Source organism: Anser anser (assembly GCF_964211835.1).
Source record: "Anser anser genome assembly, chromosome: 1".
Classification (NCBI taxonomy): domain Eukaryota; kingdom Metazoa; phylum Chordata; class Aves; order Anseriformes; family Anatidae; genus Anser; species Anser anser.
Genome location: NC_139720.1, coordinates 6,424,241 through 6,441,341, shown reverse-complemented (window position 1 = coordinate 6,441,341; position 17,101 = coordinate 6,424,241). Strand labels below are relative to the sequence as shown.

Sequence of the window (17,101 nt, the reverse complement as noted above, 5' to 3'; positions counted from 1 at the left end):
GATCACTTTGAAGAGAGCTGTTTACAAACATTGCCTTCCCAGGACTATATTATTTTCTGTTTTGATATTTTTATCTGCCTAAGGAAAAAAAAATTGAGAGCAACCTAGCACCTTGGCAATGATGAATAGCATCTAATGTGTGCCTCATGTCTTGTAAACTAGAATTTAATGTCTTTTTTAACAACATGCTGTAAGACTAGCTCATGACATGGAATTAGGCAGATCTGGTTAAAAAAATATGTTAAGAGGTCAAGCCAAAATTAGTCATAGAAGACAATCTTGTACTTTTTGTAAAAGCAAAAATCCTTTGGCAAATCCTTGCAAAAATTTTAAAACAACAACAAGAAAGAGCAGTTCTGTAACTGACTTGGCTCTGAAATTAAAGTTGTAATTTTAATTTTTAAAGCACATGATGATGATTCTTGTCAAGAAATGCTGTAGTACTCTGATCTTTGAGGTTTTCGTATTTCAGAAACACAATATATAGCAATCTCAAGATTGGTTGATAATGTAATGTGAATGCTGAAAGGCCTGTATACTAACTGAAAATGCAAAAATAATTTGATGTGATTGAGGTGATATAGATTATGGCTGGCATAGTATCCAGTTTTGTGTATTGCTTGTATATCCCTTATTACTGCATTTAATAATACAGGAGAACTTTTGTTTGTGGATATTTTTAAAACTTTTGTGTTTTTTACAGGACTCCCAGGAGATGTCCACAAGCTTTTACACAACAAAATGGTTTTTCCAATGTTTCCTTGATCGTGTGAGTATGCTTTCCATTTTCTACAACTTCTATTTCTAATTCTGGGTTGGGACAGACTGTTTTCACACTGTTGCTTGATTCTTTCATTGCAGACTCCCTTTACATTAAGCCTCAGGTTATGGGATATCTACATACTTGAAGGAGAGCGGGTTCTCACCGCTATGTCGTACACAATTATGAAGCTACACAGAAGTAAGAAATCTCTCACATATTAGAATGCTAAACATACATTTATCTGGTTTTGTTCTTATTTTGTGTAGCCTTTGTGTTGAAATCTTAGTTTCCTGTTTGCTTTATGCTATTTATTACAAGTGTCTTTCTCTCCTCATGAACAAAAAGAGCAAAATCTTTCCTTTATTGATGTGTGTGATTGCCAATGAAAAATTGTACCATCTTGGCAGTGGGCTTCTAGATGGTTTTACAGTTGCCTAAAAATCATAATTATGTTAAATGATTAGACAAGTACTGTTGCACATAGGACTTTAAAAACTTATATATTTTTCTGTATTTGTATTTGAATGCAAATAACTCAGAAATAAAATATGTATTACAGAAAGAAAGTTAATTAAGCATCAACATAGGTTGAGCTGTGGTGCTGATTAAAAAATGGGGGAAAAAAAATCTAGTTCCATGGCTTAGAAATGGCTTGCTAGCCACTACAGGATTTCATTTAATAAAATAGTGCTAAAACAATCCAGAAAAGGTGATGTCTTGTGCCCCTAAATACCTGAAACTCTATCAGCAAACAATTCAGCAATGAAGAATCATCAGTGTATATCTCATTTTTATGCTGTTGTTTGTCCAAGAATGTCATTAAAATTCAGCTTTTCTGTAGTTTAGATGGCCTTTTCTTCCATCTCTTGCCCACAGGGAAAATAAGATAGGACTTTTGAACAGAATTGTCCAAAGCATTTATGCCTGCATGGTTTCCCACAGTGGTTTAGCACATTAAGCTCCAATTTTGAAGATCCGTGTTACCTTCTAAATATTCTTGGGCATTTCTCAGGATGATGCCTTGTAGCTCCAGTTTGACACCATCTTCCTGTGGGACTTTGGCTTTTTTATCTTACAGAGAGTCATGTAAATTCGGAGGTTAACATGGAGCTCTTTGCAGAATTGGAGTTTTGTTTGCTAGTTTATCCTCCTTAAACCGTAGTAATGCTGGGTCATTGTCTCGCTGCAGCGTGTTCATTAGGTTGTTCATAAACAGCTTTGAAAGATGTTATGTTTCTTAATTGTACTTAGAACAGCTAAACATTTGGAGGCAAATTGTTAGGCTTAGCATTTTGATTTATTGTCTTTATTTGCAAATAGACATCTGCTTGACTTTTTTTTTTGCATTCGCTATTCTTCTTATGGGACAACCTGAGGAAAACTTCCGAGTGGAGGTTTGCTTTCTTAGCAAGTACGTAGCAACTTCCTCCATGATCAAAACACCAAGAGTTGTTTTATGGCAACAGAGAAGAGATGAGAGGACTGGCAGAGAAGTTGACAGAAGATGGATTCTGATTTATTTTCCAGTCTTTACTTGTATTGTTATCTACCATTAAAAACATTGAATGTATAGCTGTGCAATCCAAGTTCCATCGTGTAATACGTGTCAAGAGAATTTTTATTACAATGGCAAAAGCATTTTTGATGGTTTGTGTATAGAAGTTGAGTATTCTGGAACTTTTGATGGCATATGTAGGCTTAAAGTAACAGTATGCGTATGGGGTTACAGCCTTGCAAGCAAAATATGTTTGCGTGGGAAACATGGCCTTACAGCTATGTAAAAAGGGGAAAAAATCTGATAACTGTAAAGTGACTTTCAAAATATAACCTGAATTAATTGAAGCAGCAAAAAGTGCCTGAAGCATTGGTACTAAAGTGTGAACTGCCACAATCATTTCATTCGAAGTTTAATTCAGTTGTGAATCAGAATACCTTAAATGTCAATTTTTAAACTGTTTTACTGCTTTCAAAACTTTTAAAGAGAGAGATGATGTATATTGTAAAGGTCTATGCCAGTGTTGTGTAAGTCAGGGATGCAGGCTGAAAAATAAAGACCTGAAACTATTGGATATAACATAAGGGGATGAAGGCAGGTGACTTGCATTTAATTGTGTGAAGATGCCCCTTTTTGGGAAACATTGTTCCTAGTAGAGAATGGTAAGTAGAAATCACTTACATAAAGTTGCAAGTGAATTTCTGATGCATTCTATAGACTTTTAATGTAGAATTCTATTTCCTGCTTAACTAATAAGCCTTTTTCATTCTACTTTGACAACAAGAACATCTGATATTGTACGTACATTTCTGAAGTTTAATGCTCATAATCACAAGATATTTTTATTCATAATACTACTTTCTTCTTGTAGAGCATCTGATGAAATTACAAATGGAAGAGCTTGTAGAATTTCTGCAGGAGACTCTAGCTAAGGATTTCTTCTATGAAGATGACTTTGTAATAGAGCAGCTCCAAAATTCTATATCAGAATTGAAACGAGCGAAGCTGGATTTACCCGTAGCTGGTAAGATACTTGTACACATACAGTTTTAAAATGTTAAATCATGCTGTTAAAGACTACGGAAATGGTGGTCTCTTCATCACTGCATAGTTATTTCTTCCAAAATATTTTACCGTTTAAAATCAACACTCTTCATTTTATGAGTTTGCTTTTTTTGCTAATGGCAAAGCACTTTAAAACACACCAGGTTCTGATAATTTTATTAATTTGGTTTTATAAAATGGAAATATCCGTAAGATAGAAGATTAAATATCAGGGTTTCCAACTGTTTGAAGCAACACTGTTGTCTGAGAATACAAATTGTTTTGTAGCTTGAATAGTAGCTATGGAACAAATGTCAGGCCAAATAGTTTCTTCTATTGGTCCAATCCATTTTTTTAAAATTTATTTGCAGGTGATAAACCCTCTTGGTGTTTAAATGAATTATTTTCTTCATTTCTTCTCAGCCTTTGTGTTCATGCATTTCAGTTGCAGAGCAGAGACTTGTTTCTCAGGACACTACATAAGAAGTGTCTATAGGGTCTCTTCTTCCTGTTCAGAGATTCTTTTCTATTACTGCCCTGACAATATTTAAATTAAATTTTCTTGTGATTATTCTTAGTTCTTTTTTTATCCTCGCTAGTTTGTAAAATAGTATGTGAGAAAGAAACATGCCTTAAAATTTTAAAAAATGTGGCAAAAATGGCCTTAACATAACTTTATTAAGTTGTTATGGTTAGCTTACAGAAGTTCAGAAATGTCAGAATAAAGGTTGCCTATGTAGCCTTGTTGTGATAATGTAATCTTGAAGCTCTTCCGTTACATAACTTCATTTTTCTCTTCCTGTAGACCTTATTTATTGTGTGCAGTATTGGGCTGTTTCAGGGCTCCTCATCACAAATAGGTACCTGTTCTAGTTCTTCAGCAGCCCTGTCTCTCAGGCATGCAGTCAGACACTTCGTGTGTCTGTTTCCCATCATCTTGGCTTCTTGTCCCAGTTTCTCTTGTTCCCGTTGTCATGATTTCCCTCATTCTGACATTTCTCACAGCACGCTTCATCCCACCCACCATAGGTCTAAGTCTTGTTCTCACTTATCTCATCTGCTCAGTTTTCTTGTTCCTTCTAATCCACACACTCCATATTCAGTTAGTCGGCAGCTCTTTTCCGTGTTACTGCTTGTACTGCTTCTTCTCCTTTCTAATCACAGCCTTCCCATCCTGCCTTCTCCGCATCCTTTTTCCCCAAGCTGGGTTGCAGCATTTTCTTATTCTTCAGAGCAAGTTGCTCTTTTCAGTGCCACTCTTCAGTTGTCTGCTTTGTCAGACATCTTGTCTCAGACAATGCTTGATCACGGTGACTGGATGTGGGTAAATATGTTAATGGACAACTTTGTCTTTTAGCATCAATTCCTCTCCATCATGCTAGAAGAAGATAGGATCATCAGAGTGCTCTGTTACATTTTAAATACTGCATTATCCGTGATTGTGTGTGAAGATTTGTTGCCCTCTTTCAGAAACTCAATGTACTTGTAGTTGGGTAGGTTTTTCATGGATGTGGTAAAGCAATTTTTACCAGTGAGGAGTTTATTTTCCTCTTGAACAGTGGAAAAAGTGTGGTACTGGAAGAATTATGAAAGATTTTGTAGTTTGCTATGTGTGAATGAATTAATGCTTTTTTTTTTTTTCTTTTTCCACCCTGGAAAATCACATACATTCAACTCGTGTTGAGAGTTTCTGTGGAAAATACAGAATTTACTGTAAATTTTCTTGAAAGAAAAGAATGAAGGCAGTTCCAAACTGACTCATGTCTTAAGGCTTTTCTTGTGAGAGAATGCAAAAAGCCTTCAAGTGAAATTTTGTTTGAGAGTACTCCTGGATCTTGAAACAATTAAAGGAAGCAGTACCTGACATTAAGAGCCACAAAGTGGTTATCTTGCAATGCAGTAACAGAAAGTGTGAGACACAGGGAGTTGTCTTGTGGAAACAAAAAGCAGAATTTAGTGAATGCATCTTCTTGACATGGAGTGCAAGTTATGTGGTTTCATATTTTGTATGTCTAAGAGTGACTCTTGATGTGACTAGCTGGCAAGACAGTAATTGTTTTAATCCGTATCAGTTCTTTCTTTTAGAAAGCTAAAGCAATGTCAGTGTCAAAACATGCCTTCTTTTCCAACATGAATGAGGAAGGTTGAGTATTAAAATAAAAACAAGAAAAACAAAGCCAAAGAAAAGTATATTTTGGTGCTGGATGAGGAAGTGAGGCTTTTTCTTTTTCATTTCAAAGTAGTCTGGGAAAGCCTCTCTGTGTGGTATATTTTTGCCAGGGGTAAGTGGGAACATTACTTAACCTTTCACAAAATAAATATGGAATGCCTTTATCCTAATCCTTGGAAATCTAGCTGATTTGTCTGCCGTTATCTGTAGTTGAGTGAGGCTGTCTCATTTGTTCTTCATATGAGTTTTACAAGCCTTTGATTTTTTTTTTTTACTGTTCATTTTGGTTTTACTAATCACTGTCTTCAGGCAGTAATGTTTTTCTGCAGGTTCTCAGCATTCTCTAGACATTCAGCTTCAGCTTTGCTTACGTGTACATCTAATTACTCTCTCTTCTACCTTGAGTGTCTTTACTATTTTTCTTTTAGTTTCACATAAAACTTATAAAACCATTATACATCATGAAGTAATACACACAAAAAAAATCAAACTGTTCATTTCAGTATCCCCTGTAGCTTGAGAAAATAATGTTTATTTTAGTTTTCTCAGCTGAAATCAGAACACTACTTCCTATCTTGTACTTTTTTGCACTGAGCAATAATTACACCTTTAATAATTAAGAACTAAAGTAAAAATTAATGTTAGAAAAAAAAATCTTCATCTTACAGTTGCATTAGTATCAGTCATCCAGGAATAGCAGTGAGCTAATTGAGCTCTGTGGAATTTTCCATCTGGCATCCTTTGTTAGGCTGTATAGATTTTCCTGCCCTAGTAGGGTAAACTGTGGTAGGATATTAAGAGGTAATAATTTTTGTTACTTTAAAGTGGAAGTCTGCTTATGTCTAACGTAGCTTTCTCTGGCTTGCTTCTTCCGTGGAGCGAAAGGACTTTGTTCAACACTTTCTCACCGATAAAGCCAACAAAATGCTCAGCCAGAACATTTGACGTTCCAGGGGCACAGCTGAATTGATGATGCTAATTTTGGATGTCAGCTAAATGGCTTTGCCAGTACTAGGACTATTTTGCATAAACCAGACCACAGATTTTTCTGCCTTTCTGTAGTAATTTCTAGTTTCGGTGCTGTCCAGAATAGAATAGCCTGTACCGAGCGACTGCAACCTTCAGAGGATGGCTCATAACTTAAATGCTGTTCTCAAAACCCAAGGTAGGCATCCATGTTTCAGTGACTATATGGAAACTGCAGGGTGTATGGATAAACGTGCTGCTTGTTGTCGAGTCCTCAGAGGGCCAAGAAGTGACAGCTATACAGTAGAAACAGTCCTGTAAGGTACTTCTCCTCTGACATATCCTCAAGCAGATTTAGCAGAAAAAACAAATAAATTTCCTAGGTTGACTGGAACATTATGAACGGTGGCACCACAGCAGGCTCTTGAGCAGCACAGTCATTTAAACCTGTATGACTCCTGTTTACATCTTCTCAAGTAGGCAGATCTGACCTAGAGTGGCCAATCTCTTCCTTAATTCCTTAATTCAAGGACAGTGAAAAGAATTTCATTGGTAGATGCCATTGTTTCTCTCTTTTCTTTTTTTTTTGTTGGTTCAGATGCTTTCCTTGTCCAAGTTCTTGAAATGCCTGCCCACGTTTTGATTTAAGATGTCCTGAAGGACAGAGAGATCCTGGGATTTTTATTCTTTATTTTTTAACTGAAAGCTTAATAGACCTTACAGCAATGGAGAAGGCCTTAACATTGAGGTGCAAGACCTGATTTAAATAAATATTGCCAAATTTCAAATCTGCCATTGTCCTTTTGATCTTCTGAACTATCTTAGTGCATGGTAACACCTCCTTTAAGCTCTGACTCAGTTCTTCTAGTTCTCCCAGTCTTTCCTGTATTTAGGGATAACTAGCAACATTTGAATTTTTGTTTGTCATAATTTTTTAAATGTATACCTGCTATTTTTCTTTAGAGGTATATTTTAGTAAATTTTTATGAATATCTTTTATTCAAATCTTTATCTATTTTAAATACTAATAGATACTGAAATAATGTCTGATTTCTGCTCTTAATACATCTTTTGTTGGCCAGAATAATGCAAATATAAGTCAGCTTGACTTTGTTTCTGATGGTGTATCTCTTTTGGTTGTGTTTTGTTTCAGAGGAACTTTGGATTTTTCACTTGTACTTGAAGAATACACAAGTAGCTATTTCATACCATGTGCTTTGTATTTTAATCAACTAATTTTTCTGCCTCGTTTCTTGTGTGTTATGACTTTTACAAGATTATGAAGGAAATTGGCATATGAAATTATACTAATATATATTATTTTCAGCAGTTTTAGACACTGGCTTTGCATCATTTCAAAATCTTTACTGTTTAAAACGTGCATGCTTTTGTTGAATAAGATCCAGATAGTTACCTTGATTCTGGAAGAAATGTGGAATTAGGGATATGAAATGAAGTGGTTAATTTTATATATATATATTTTTTTTTTACAAAGACCACTTAGAGACTTATAGCTAGGTACCTGTAGCTTCAGACCGATGAGCAAGTTTTTTATATTTTTCTATTGTTTCACTAAATGCAGATGTTTATAAAGTAAGGTTTTGTTATTGTCAGTATTACAAAAGTAACACAGCAGCAGAAAGACAAGGAGTGTATTTTGTTCTACCATCATCAAGTTGTCAAGCAAGGCTTCATTTCAGTATCTCCTCCCTGGCGTATAAAGGAGGAGGAAGAGAGAGTGACTTTCAGGCAGCAGCTTGAGCTTCTAGTGCAGGCACTTAAATTTTTTTAAAATTCTCTTGGACTTGTAAACGGAACAAGTAAGATGGGAAGTCACTGATGGAAAATAAACACAAAATATCAAGATGTCATTTTAAGAGTTGTTTTTATGACCATTACCATCCTTGAAAACTGTGTTAGAACAGTCAGAGTGCATGTATTCTGGTCCTGAAATTAAGGACTAGACTGTTATTCACCAGAGAGAGCACTTAAAGCACTTTACTCCAATTATATGTCTGCTATTCAATGCATGAGGCTGTTAGTGCCTCCTGGAGCAATTATCTGTAAAAGTCTTGTAGTTGAGATCGACTTCCACTGGGTGGTGACCAAGACTTGCTAGAGCAGGAGTAAGTGAGTAGACTAAAACTTTCCTTAATATCACTTGAATTTTTTATCTTTTGGTCAACAGTCAGATCTGCTGATATTTGCTTTGCTCCTTGTCGTGCCAGGTAATATGTTTATCAGCAGAAAACGAGCACCTAATTGTTCTTTTTTTCATTTAAATTCTCTCACTCTACTTCCATTTCTCTCCTTTCTCCCCCGTTTTTACCCTATTTTCTTTGTTGTTTGCTTATTTTATACAATATTGCATCCAATCAACTAAATCGCTGCCTTTCTTTTAAAAGAAAAACGTAAAATCTTGTAGTGCCAGTTCTGTATATTCTAACATAAGCTATTACATATGTCCTTTAGGAAAGCCTGTAACTTAACTCTGTCTAGGATGCTGTTTTGTTGAAGGAAGATGGGGAGAGAAGATGCAGTTGGGCATTTTCTGATTGCCCAGTTAGCTTCGGAAGACAAAGGCACATTTGACGATTGTTGAGGTTGCTGCCAAAAAAATCACAAGCTGAACTGAACATCTTTGTCTTATATCCTAGTTGGAAGTGCTTTTAAACCTTGTGTGTAAACATCGTAGATTGTGCAGAAGATTACTTGTCCCAGAAATACTTTCTGTAGGATTCAGAAGTTCCTCCCTTCTTATTTCTTCAGACAGGAAGGTATGCCCAGAAAGTGAAGTAGCTCAGACTTAGGGCCAACAGCACGAACAGGTTCAATTCAGTGTCCTTGAAAACATACAAATAAAATTTCTGCATGCTCAGATCTGAGAAATTCGACCAATGAGTTGAGCTAATGTAGTAAAGATGATGGCTAAGAGCTGCATGAGAGGCTTTAGGCAGAGCTGGAGTGGAAAATGGGTAGATAAAAGATACGCAGCTTGTCAGAAGAATCAGTGCTTTTGCATGCTTCTCTGGCAAGCTATTTATGTACCTCTTACTAGTAGAGATGTTTGTTGTGATTTAGTTTCTTCTGTTTGCTTTTGAATTGTGGTTTCTTTTCCTTTGCTTCTTGCTTTTATTCTTTTTTGCTTTCTTTCTTGCCGGCATGCAACATCACGGTTTTCTTCATATTCTTGCTAATAGCGGGCTGCTTGAAGCATTCACAGGCATAGTCTGCATGCTATTTTGTGCACTTGAGAAGCGTCCCCTTGTATTAACGTGCATGCTGATGGATTTTTGTTATTCTCTACCTCTTTAGTTTTGTGGACTTCTTTGAACTTTAGGAGTTTTCATTTGTTTTTAAAGAATGAAGTACTTTGGTAGCTCCACAGGAAGTGACAGCTCTGTGTATGTGTCTGTGTATGTATCTGTATATTGAAATTGGAATTAAATACGTTTTTTTGCAGTTTAAAACAAATTGGTTTTCCTCTAGGAGGTGACCAGTTTGGGGGGATGTCTTTGTGCTCAGCACTGTGGATCCTTGTTACAACTCCTTTCCTCCCAATGTTTGTTATGGCAGGAGGTGATGAGAGATGAAGAATTTTTTGGAACAGAACGTAGGCGTGTGCTTTGTAGCTTTGATGAATAAATGAATATCTCTAGCAATGTGGCATTTCCTAAAGTTTGATGCAAATGTGGTTGATTAAGCAAGCTGTGTCAGTTGTTTCAGACCAAGGTCAAGTTAAAACAAATTCAGTGGAAGCCTTGTGGCTAAGATTTAGAGACGTATTTCTTCTTTTCCTCACTGACCCTCCTTCCACACATACACATTGTTCCATATTTTTGCTTTCTGTGAAAGCACTAAGCTCCAATATTACCAGCCTGTAAAAATCTAGAGGCCTGGTATGATGCTGTTAGAATGCAAAGGTTTGCTTCCACATGAACTATGGTTGGCTTGGAGCTCTCTGCTTATTGCTCAGTACATGAATTAATTCCAAGTTGGAACAGTTTCACAGCAGGCATGGCAAGACTTCTCTGATACTCATTTTACACCTGTAATTCATGTTATAGCAATACATCGTCTAAATAGCATGGACCACATGAGTTGTAGTGTTCTTTTACCCTCAAATGTGGAGGAAAGATGACAGAAAGCAATCTTCAAAGCAGCCTAGATAGAATTCAATAAGAATGTCTGTACTGTTCTCACTTGGGTTTTATTAGAGCTTAAGGGTAATTAAGAAACCTTAAGTGTGTGAAATTAAAGAAACAAAAAACTCCAACAAACCCCACTTTTATTGTACGACCAAGTATATTTCAAAGGATCTCATATTGCTCTGTGTGCATTTTGTAAAGAGTTAAGGCTGGAGGAAAGGAAATCCATTCATGGGTTTAACGTCTTTATAACAAAGAAGGAAGCATCGCAGGTACTAGAGGAACTGGTCTTGTCTTCATTTTTTTTTCCCATATAGCTTGAATACTTGTATTACAAGCATGGAATTAAAATATTTTTTTTCTAAAACATTTATGACACACAAGGACAGAAATGCTTTACAGATGTTGAGGAGACATTTTCTTAGAGCATCCCATAACTACCACGATAACCTGGAGGTTATACGTGATTCATGATTAGCAACATATAAAAGCTATATTCCGTTTAATTCAGATGATAAATATTTGGTATTTACTTTGAGTATTGTTTTTTAATTCAGACTTCTTGCTATTTTAACATTAAGGATTAGTAAGTTTGAAAGCACTGTAACATACAGTTTCAGTATTGGCAGTATTTGTTAGGGATAAAATTCAGATTTATAAAAAACAAGTCTACAAATCCGTGCTCCAGATTTTAGCCTAGTCTGTGAATCATGGGGCCCCACCGAGACTGAGAACAAACCACGATGCTTTTAATTCCAAGACCCACCCGTTGGTGGTAAGGCCCTACCCCACCACATAACCTGCTGCATTGTCCTGCATATCTTCTTCATCGCTGAGTGGAGAATGCCGCGTGTACAATCCTGTAGGATGGTGTAACTTGTGGAAGCACACACTTGGGGGCAGGTAGTTGGGAACGGGACTTAGCATGAGTAACTTAGTTTGCCAAGGCATAGTAAGGTTGACAATGAGTACTTTCAGTGTAAGAAGGTTTAAATATCTAAATAATTGTATGATCGTAACTGATGACTAGGGGAAAATGAGTGGAAGGTCTTTTCTACAGAAAACTTGAGTTGGTTGGATTTACTATATATGTAAACTGAGGTTTCTGAAGTTGTGCATTTCTAAAGGAAAGGGTACGTTTCCATATGACCTCTGGCCTCATGTGAAGACTGAATATCAAGAAAAGGGTAGTTTAATTGTTTGGCAAAACCAGGCTGTGTATGTGTTTTTTTAAAGTACTTTTTATTTAGTTATCTTGTCATGACACACAGCACTGTTGTATTTCTCTCTGCTGTCTTCTTGCTATGTCCTAGCTGGCACAAACTGTAAGTTTTCATTTAGTTTATATAGCAACTGATCCGTGATGGTAGTTTGTTACGCTGTTGTCATAAATAACACTGACCTTGGCTGCTGGCTTTCCTCTGTGTACCTCTAGCATGAACCAGTCATCAAAGATTGAACTCGTACTATTGACTGTAAAAATGAACATGGCTTTCTTCTCATTGCAGCACTCACACCAGGGATAGAGACGTTTATATGTATTCACCATGTGAGCCCATATAGATACTTACAGGGAATTTTAATTACAAGAAGACGGTGGTAAAAGACTTTGGCTAAGAACATGAAGGATGTAGAGTGCTAAGGAGAGACTGGTGTGGAAAATATGATATAATTTTTTCTGTAAATAAAATCCAGCAATGAAACGCTTCCTTATACTTTCTGTAGTGGCACTGTGGGCTATTCTCAATCTCCATTTAATTGATGTTTACCCCTGGCTGTTGTGATGTGTTGAACTCAAAATTGGAGAACTTGCCAGTTGTATCCTAGTTCTGTAACTTGAACGCTCATTTGAAATCATGATATAGACAATTTTAGTATTAACTACTTAAGTTGTTCTATAGCTGATAGAAAGCTGAACTGAAAAAATGATGATTCTGTGTAGCGTCTTCTCATTACGGTGTCACTTTCTAATACAGAGAATGACATCCCCTAAACAGGGGCTGAGGAAGAACAAGGACATGGCTGCAGATGTTAATGGGAAACAGCGCTCAAAAAAGAAGTGAGAGAAAGTTCAGAGATGTCTGCTAGAGAGGTTGAACATGTGAGGGCAGAGTAGATAGCATAGCTTGCCAGAGGTGAACAGTAAAAGATGACTGAATGGAAGATGGCGGATTGGAAGAGGGATATCAGAAAGGATCTTTAAAGTGGAGAAAGTAGTTTATTTAATGTGATGAGGACAGTGCAAGGAGGGATACGTACAGCGTAGGTAAGGTAGCCAAAATATCATCTAGGAAAATGATTATTTTTTTCTGTCCATCAGCGATGTCAATGAGGAAAAGCTCGGCAAGATCGTATCAGCTGTAGAAAGGAAGACTAGAGTAACTGGTTGAGATGAGAGCCTAAACAAATTCTTTGTTAATATACAGAAAAACCTTTGAGGTCTTTGACAACATGGTTATCCAGAGAGAGGCTTGGATAATTGAGTTAGTTATTTTTGCTTGCATGACCAACAGATCAGAGACGATGTCTATACACATGTGAATTTGTTATTACTGTTCTTTCTTTAGGTAAAGAAGATGAATTTCCAAAGAAGCCACTGGGGCAAATTCCATCAGGACCTCAGCCTGCTATGCCTAATTCCACTCCAATGCTTAATGGACAGAACAGCACTGGTACACAAACAACAAGAAGGACAGAGAGGAGACCATCCTCTGGAGAAGAACTGGAAAATTCACCAAATAACCGAAAAAGAATTAATTCACTGGAGAAACAACCTTCCTTAAAACAGCAGAAGTCTCGACCGATAGACACACAGAGTATACAGTCCAAAACTGAGGTAGATGCTAGAAGAAAGCCTCAACCCATGGGGCAAGACAACTCAAGGCAATACGATAATGCAGCTGCTAACCAAAATTCTAATGCTATTTCAAATACAAGAAGGGAATTTGTACCTAAGTGGAATAAACCATCCGATATCAAAATAATTGAAAAGACCATGAAACTTACTGCAGAGGTGAAAGGAAGGCCGATAAATCATTCAGTTTCAGGCTCACCACCAGGTTCTGCAGAAACACAGCCTTTGAATGTAAAGCAAAAGATGAGGGTTTTGGATGCTGATGAAGGTAAGCGTGGGTCTAATGCATCACAGTACGACAATGTTCCGGAAGCTGATATTGAGAATGAGAATGTTGTTGAAGAGATGCTTGAGAGAGCTCATCCACAGAGTCCAAGGCATGTAGCATATTCGAATAGTCCAAGAAAACAAGCTGATAAAATACCTGCTCCATTAAAAATATCCAACAATTACACCTTCACTTCCCAACCCAGATCTCCAAAATACTCCTTGCCATCTGATGGACCACCTCATGGACTGAATGTAAAACAGCCACTGCCATCTTATAACAATCCACCTACTTATCATGGAAATTCTCCAAAGCATGTTTCCAGCATAGGCAATACAAGTTCCATACCTCTGCACTACCACGGGAATCGAACCAGCCCTTCTGGTAGGCCATATGGTTCTTTTATTTCCGCAGATTACTCTCCAGATAAATTACAAGTGAACTCTTATCCTGCCAATCGCCAAAATCCTCTCTCCCCAGCCCCTGCTCGGATAGAAGTAGCCCCTGTCGATGCCTATACCAGCAACCTGAGGTCCCCCCCAGGTGTCAAATTCATAATCCCTCCTGTGGACTATTTACCAGAAGATAGAAAGTGGCCAGATGCTGCGTATATTTATAGACACGAACCGTACAGGCAGCCCTGGAGCCAAGACATTAACACGGGTCACTTGGATAGCTTCCAGAAATACCAGCATTTTCAGGCAACACCTTTTCAAGACCACGGTCTTCCCGCTGTTTCTGTGGATGGTCCAATAAGATACAGGACTTCACCAAACTTTGAAGAGCATGGTTCACCACAATACCAATATTCAGGTCCATCAGCTCAAGCCCAACACTACCGAAATCGAAACGATGGATTGTCTATGCATGAGTCTGTGCTTCTCTGAGAATCTGTCTGTACTTACTAAAGTGGCAAGAACCAAACTCAGTTATGCGTTACTGTGTTAGCAGTAGTCCACCTCATTTCCTCTATGAAATGTGGACAGTTCACATGACTCGGTCAAAACCAACACTATTTCAAAGATGTTTCAGGCTTTCACTGAAGGCTAGTTGAGTTCTTAGACTTGCATCGAAGCTCGCGAAAGTGATCTGATGCACATAGTCGTAGCAATAGCAATAAGATCATATACACAGTATAGCTAATACTGTCATTTTCCCTCAAATTTAAATAACTCGTGTTATGATCTTTCTGCCTAAAACCTAACACATTTACAGGTTTTATTTTGACTGACATTGATAATGCACTGTATAGATGTGTGGGTGCATGTGTGCGAGTGTGCACTTACATACACAAATGCATATGAAAAAGAGCTAAAGAGTTTAAATGTAAATGCATTTAACTTTGGGCAAAGCTTGTGAAGTACTTTTATTTCATATTAATTTTTCTTTATAATTTATTTGAGAAGCCATTCATTTTGAATGGGATTTTCTGTCATTGTTATACAGCTGCCTCAGTATCCCAGTATCTGTTCTGGGCAGGGGAGATACTTTGGGATTATTAATTTAAATTTATGTGAGAGTTAATTTCCTCTCCTTTGACTACTGTTTGTCATTTTCCTCAGCAGGAAGGAGCAGGCAGGCAAAAGCAGAAAGCCAAAAATGTCTTTATAATCTGGCTAAGAAATGGTGCTGAAAATTCAGGGCAGTCTCTAGTTTCTTAGGTGAATGAAAGCGGAGAGTTTTTACCTTTGCACCCAAACCTACCATCAGAATGTCTGAAATCTGCAAAATGCTGGGGCATGGTGAGAGCGAGGCCAGATCCAGAAATGGTGCTTCACCCTTCACTTTTTGCCACGCCGTGCTGTCAAGCTAAACAAATTGGTTGCAAGGCCAAATCTCACAGGTATCAGAACTACCAGCTCCTTGATGCTTTTGAGAAGTACATGCAGGAGGCTGAGACTTGGTCGTGACTTGATACTCCCTGAGCCATGCGCATATGCATTATCCCTTCTTTTAAGCTTTGTCATGTCAATTCCATTTTGGTTTTGCCCTATTTTTCCCCAAAGAGCCGGTAGGTCCGTGCCTGTGATAGGGCATGTGCTGCTGTGCTTTCAGGCTGCTGAGAGACTGTTGTTTGTTTTTTTTTTTTACACTAAAACCATCCTGACTGTTAATAGGAAGCTTAGACTCCCGGCAACGTATTTTTAATTAGCGTTTGCAGCCTTTTTTTTTTTTTTTTTTTACTTTGTGTTTGCTTTTCTTTTCGTTGACTGTGAACTGGGGGTGACAAAAACGCAGGTTGAAGTGGCATGCGGAGGATGCAGCCTTGTGAGCTGCCGGGGACCATGCAGGCGGTGCGGGATGCACTGACCTCTCCTTGAAACCAAGGGGACCGGAGGCGGGTAAGGATCTCGCCAGAAGAGGTCCTTGGAGTGCTTAACAGAGAGATTTTCTAATCCTTAAGTACATAGCATCGGTAGCAACGTCGGTTCTGGATGGATTCGAAGGTTGTCCTGTTCTCTTTTGTAAGATTTGTTAACTGAAAACATAGAAATGGATTTTATTTTATTTTCCTTTAAAGAATGAGCTTTAGTGCCTATTATTGCTGCAGGTTGGCTCTGTAAGTTTTAAGGTACAGAAGTATAACAATTTTTACAGATGGAAGTAACATTTACTTAGTATATTTCAAAAACTTTTTTTTTTTTTGTGTATATGATGCGTCTGATGTAATTTTTAATGAACTGGGCAATTTTATATTTTAAGAGTCGCAAACTGCAGCGAAGTAACAGTAGCAAAGCACTACACTGAAACTCTAAAATTGTGAAGATAAATATGACTTGGGCTTACCTTAGTTCTGATTGCTTACAGCAGCTTAGAAATGTATGTATATAATATCGTGGCTAAGTGTAATAATCGCAGTGTTTAACGATGGTTCTGTAATTCGTAACAAGGCTGTACAATTCATTTGTGCAAGCAACACGAAGCTCTAAAATATGTATCAGCATTAGTAAATACTGTAGATTTTTATATATAAAAAATATATACACATTATTTTCTTATGTCATCTGCAACAGTTTTATAACTGTGTATCCTATTTTGATGTGACTGTATTTTTAACGTTAAAATAATAATAATTAAGCTTCTGTTGTTTTGTCTTTATTTTTTCGTTGTCTAATTAGCTCAAAACTGCACAAATGGTTGTTCATAATTGTGTCTATATATATCTGCATGTCCTATTTGATTTGTTTATATATATTTATTTTGGGACTAAGCAATAGGGATACAATCTGTACAGTGCCTTTGCATTATTACAGAAGTAGCAAGATTATTGACTATAGTTGACCACACTGCTAAGCATGAGCCTATCCTTTGTGAAAGCTAGGTGTATAAATTGTGATGATGATTTTCTGGTTTTATTCTAATAATCTCACCCAGTACCGATTCAAAAGAAGA

General features: G+C 37.2%; 1 protein-coding gene across 10 annotated transcripts in view; it reads left to right on the top strand.

Annotated features, from left to right (window-relative positions):
• USP6NL (USP6 N-terminal like) overlaps positions 1 to 16,791 on the top strand; it is a 118,785-nt gene extending 101,994 nt beyond the window's left edge. For all 10 annotated transcript variants that reach the window (XM_083819765.1, XM_083819763.1, XM_083819761.1 and 7 more), the window contains 4 exons: positions 704 to 769; positions 862 to 961; positions 3,130 to 3,282; positions 13,154 to 16,791. In XM_083819765.1, the coding sequence (XP_083675891.1) occupies positions 704 to 769; positions 862 to 961; positions 3,130 to 3,282; positions 13,154 to 14,595 (1,761 nt within the window). In that variant the 3' untranslated portion in view covers positions 14,596 to 16,791. The remainder of the gene's footprint in view (positions 1 to 703; positions 770 to 861; positions 962 to 3,129; positions 3,283 to 13,153) is intronic.
• The last annotated feature ends 310 nt before the right edge of the window (positions 16,792 to 17,101 follow it).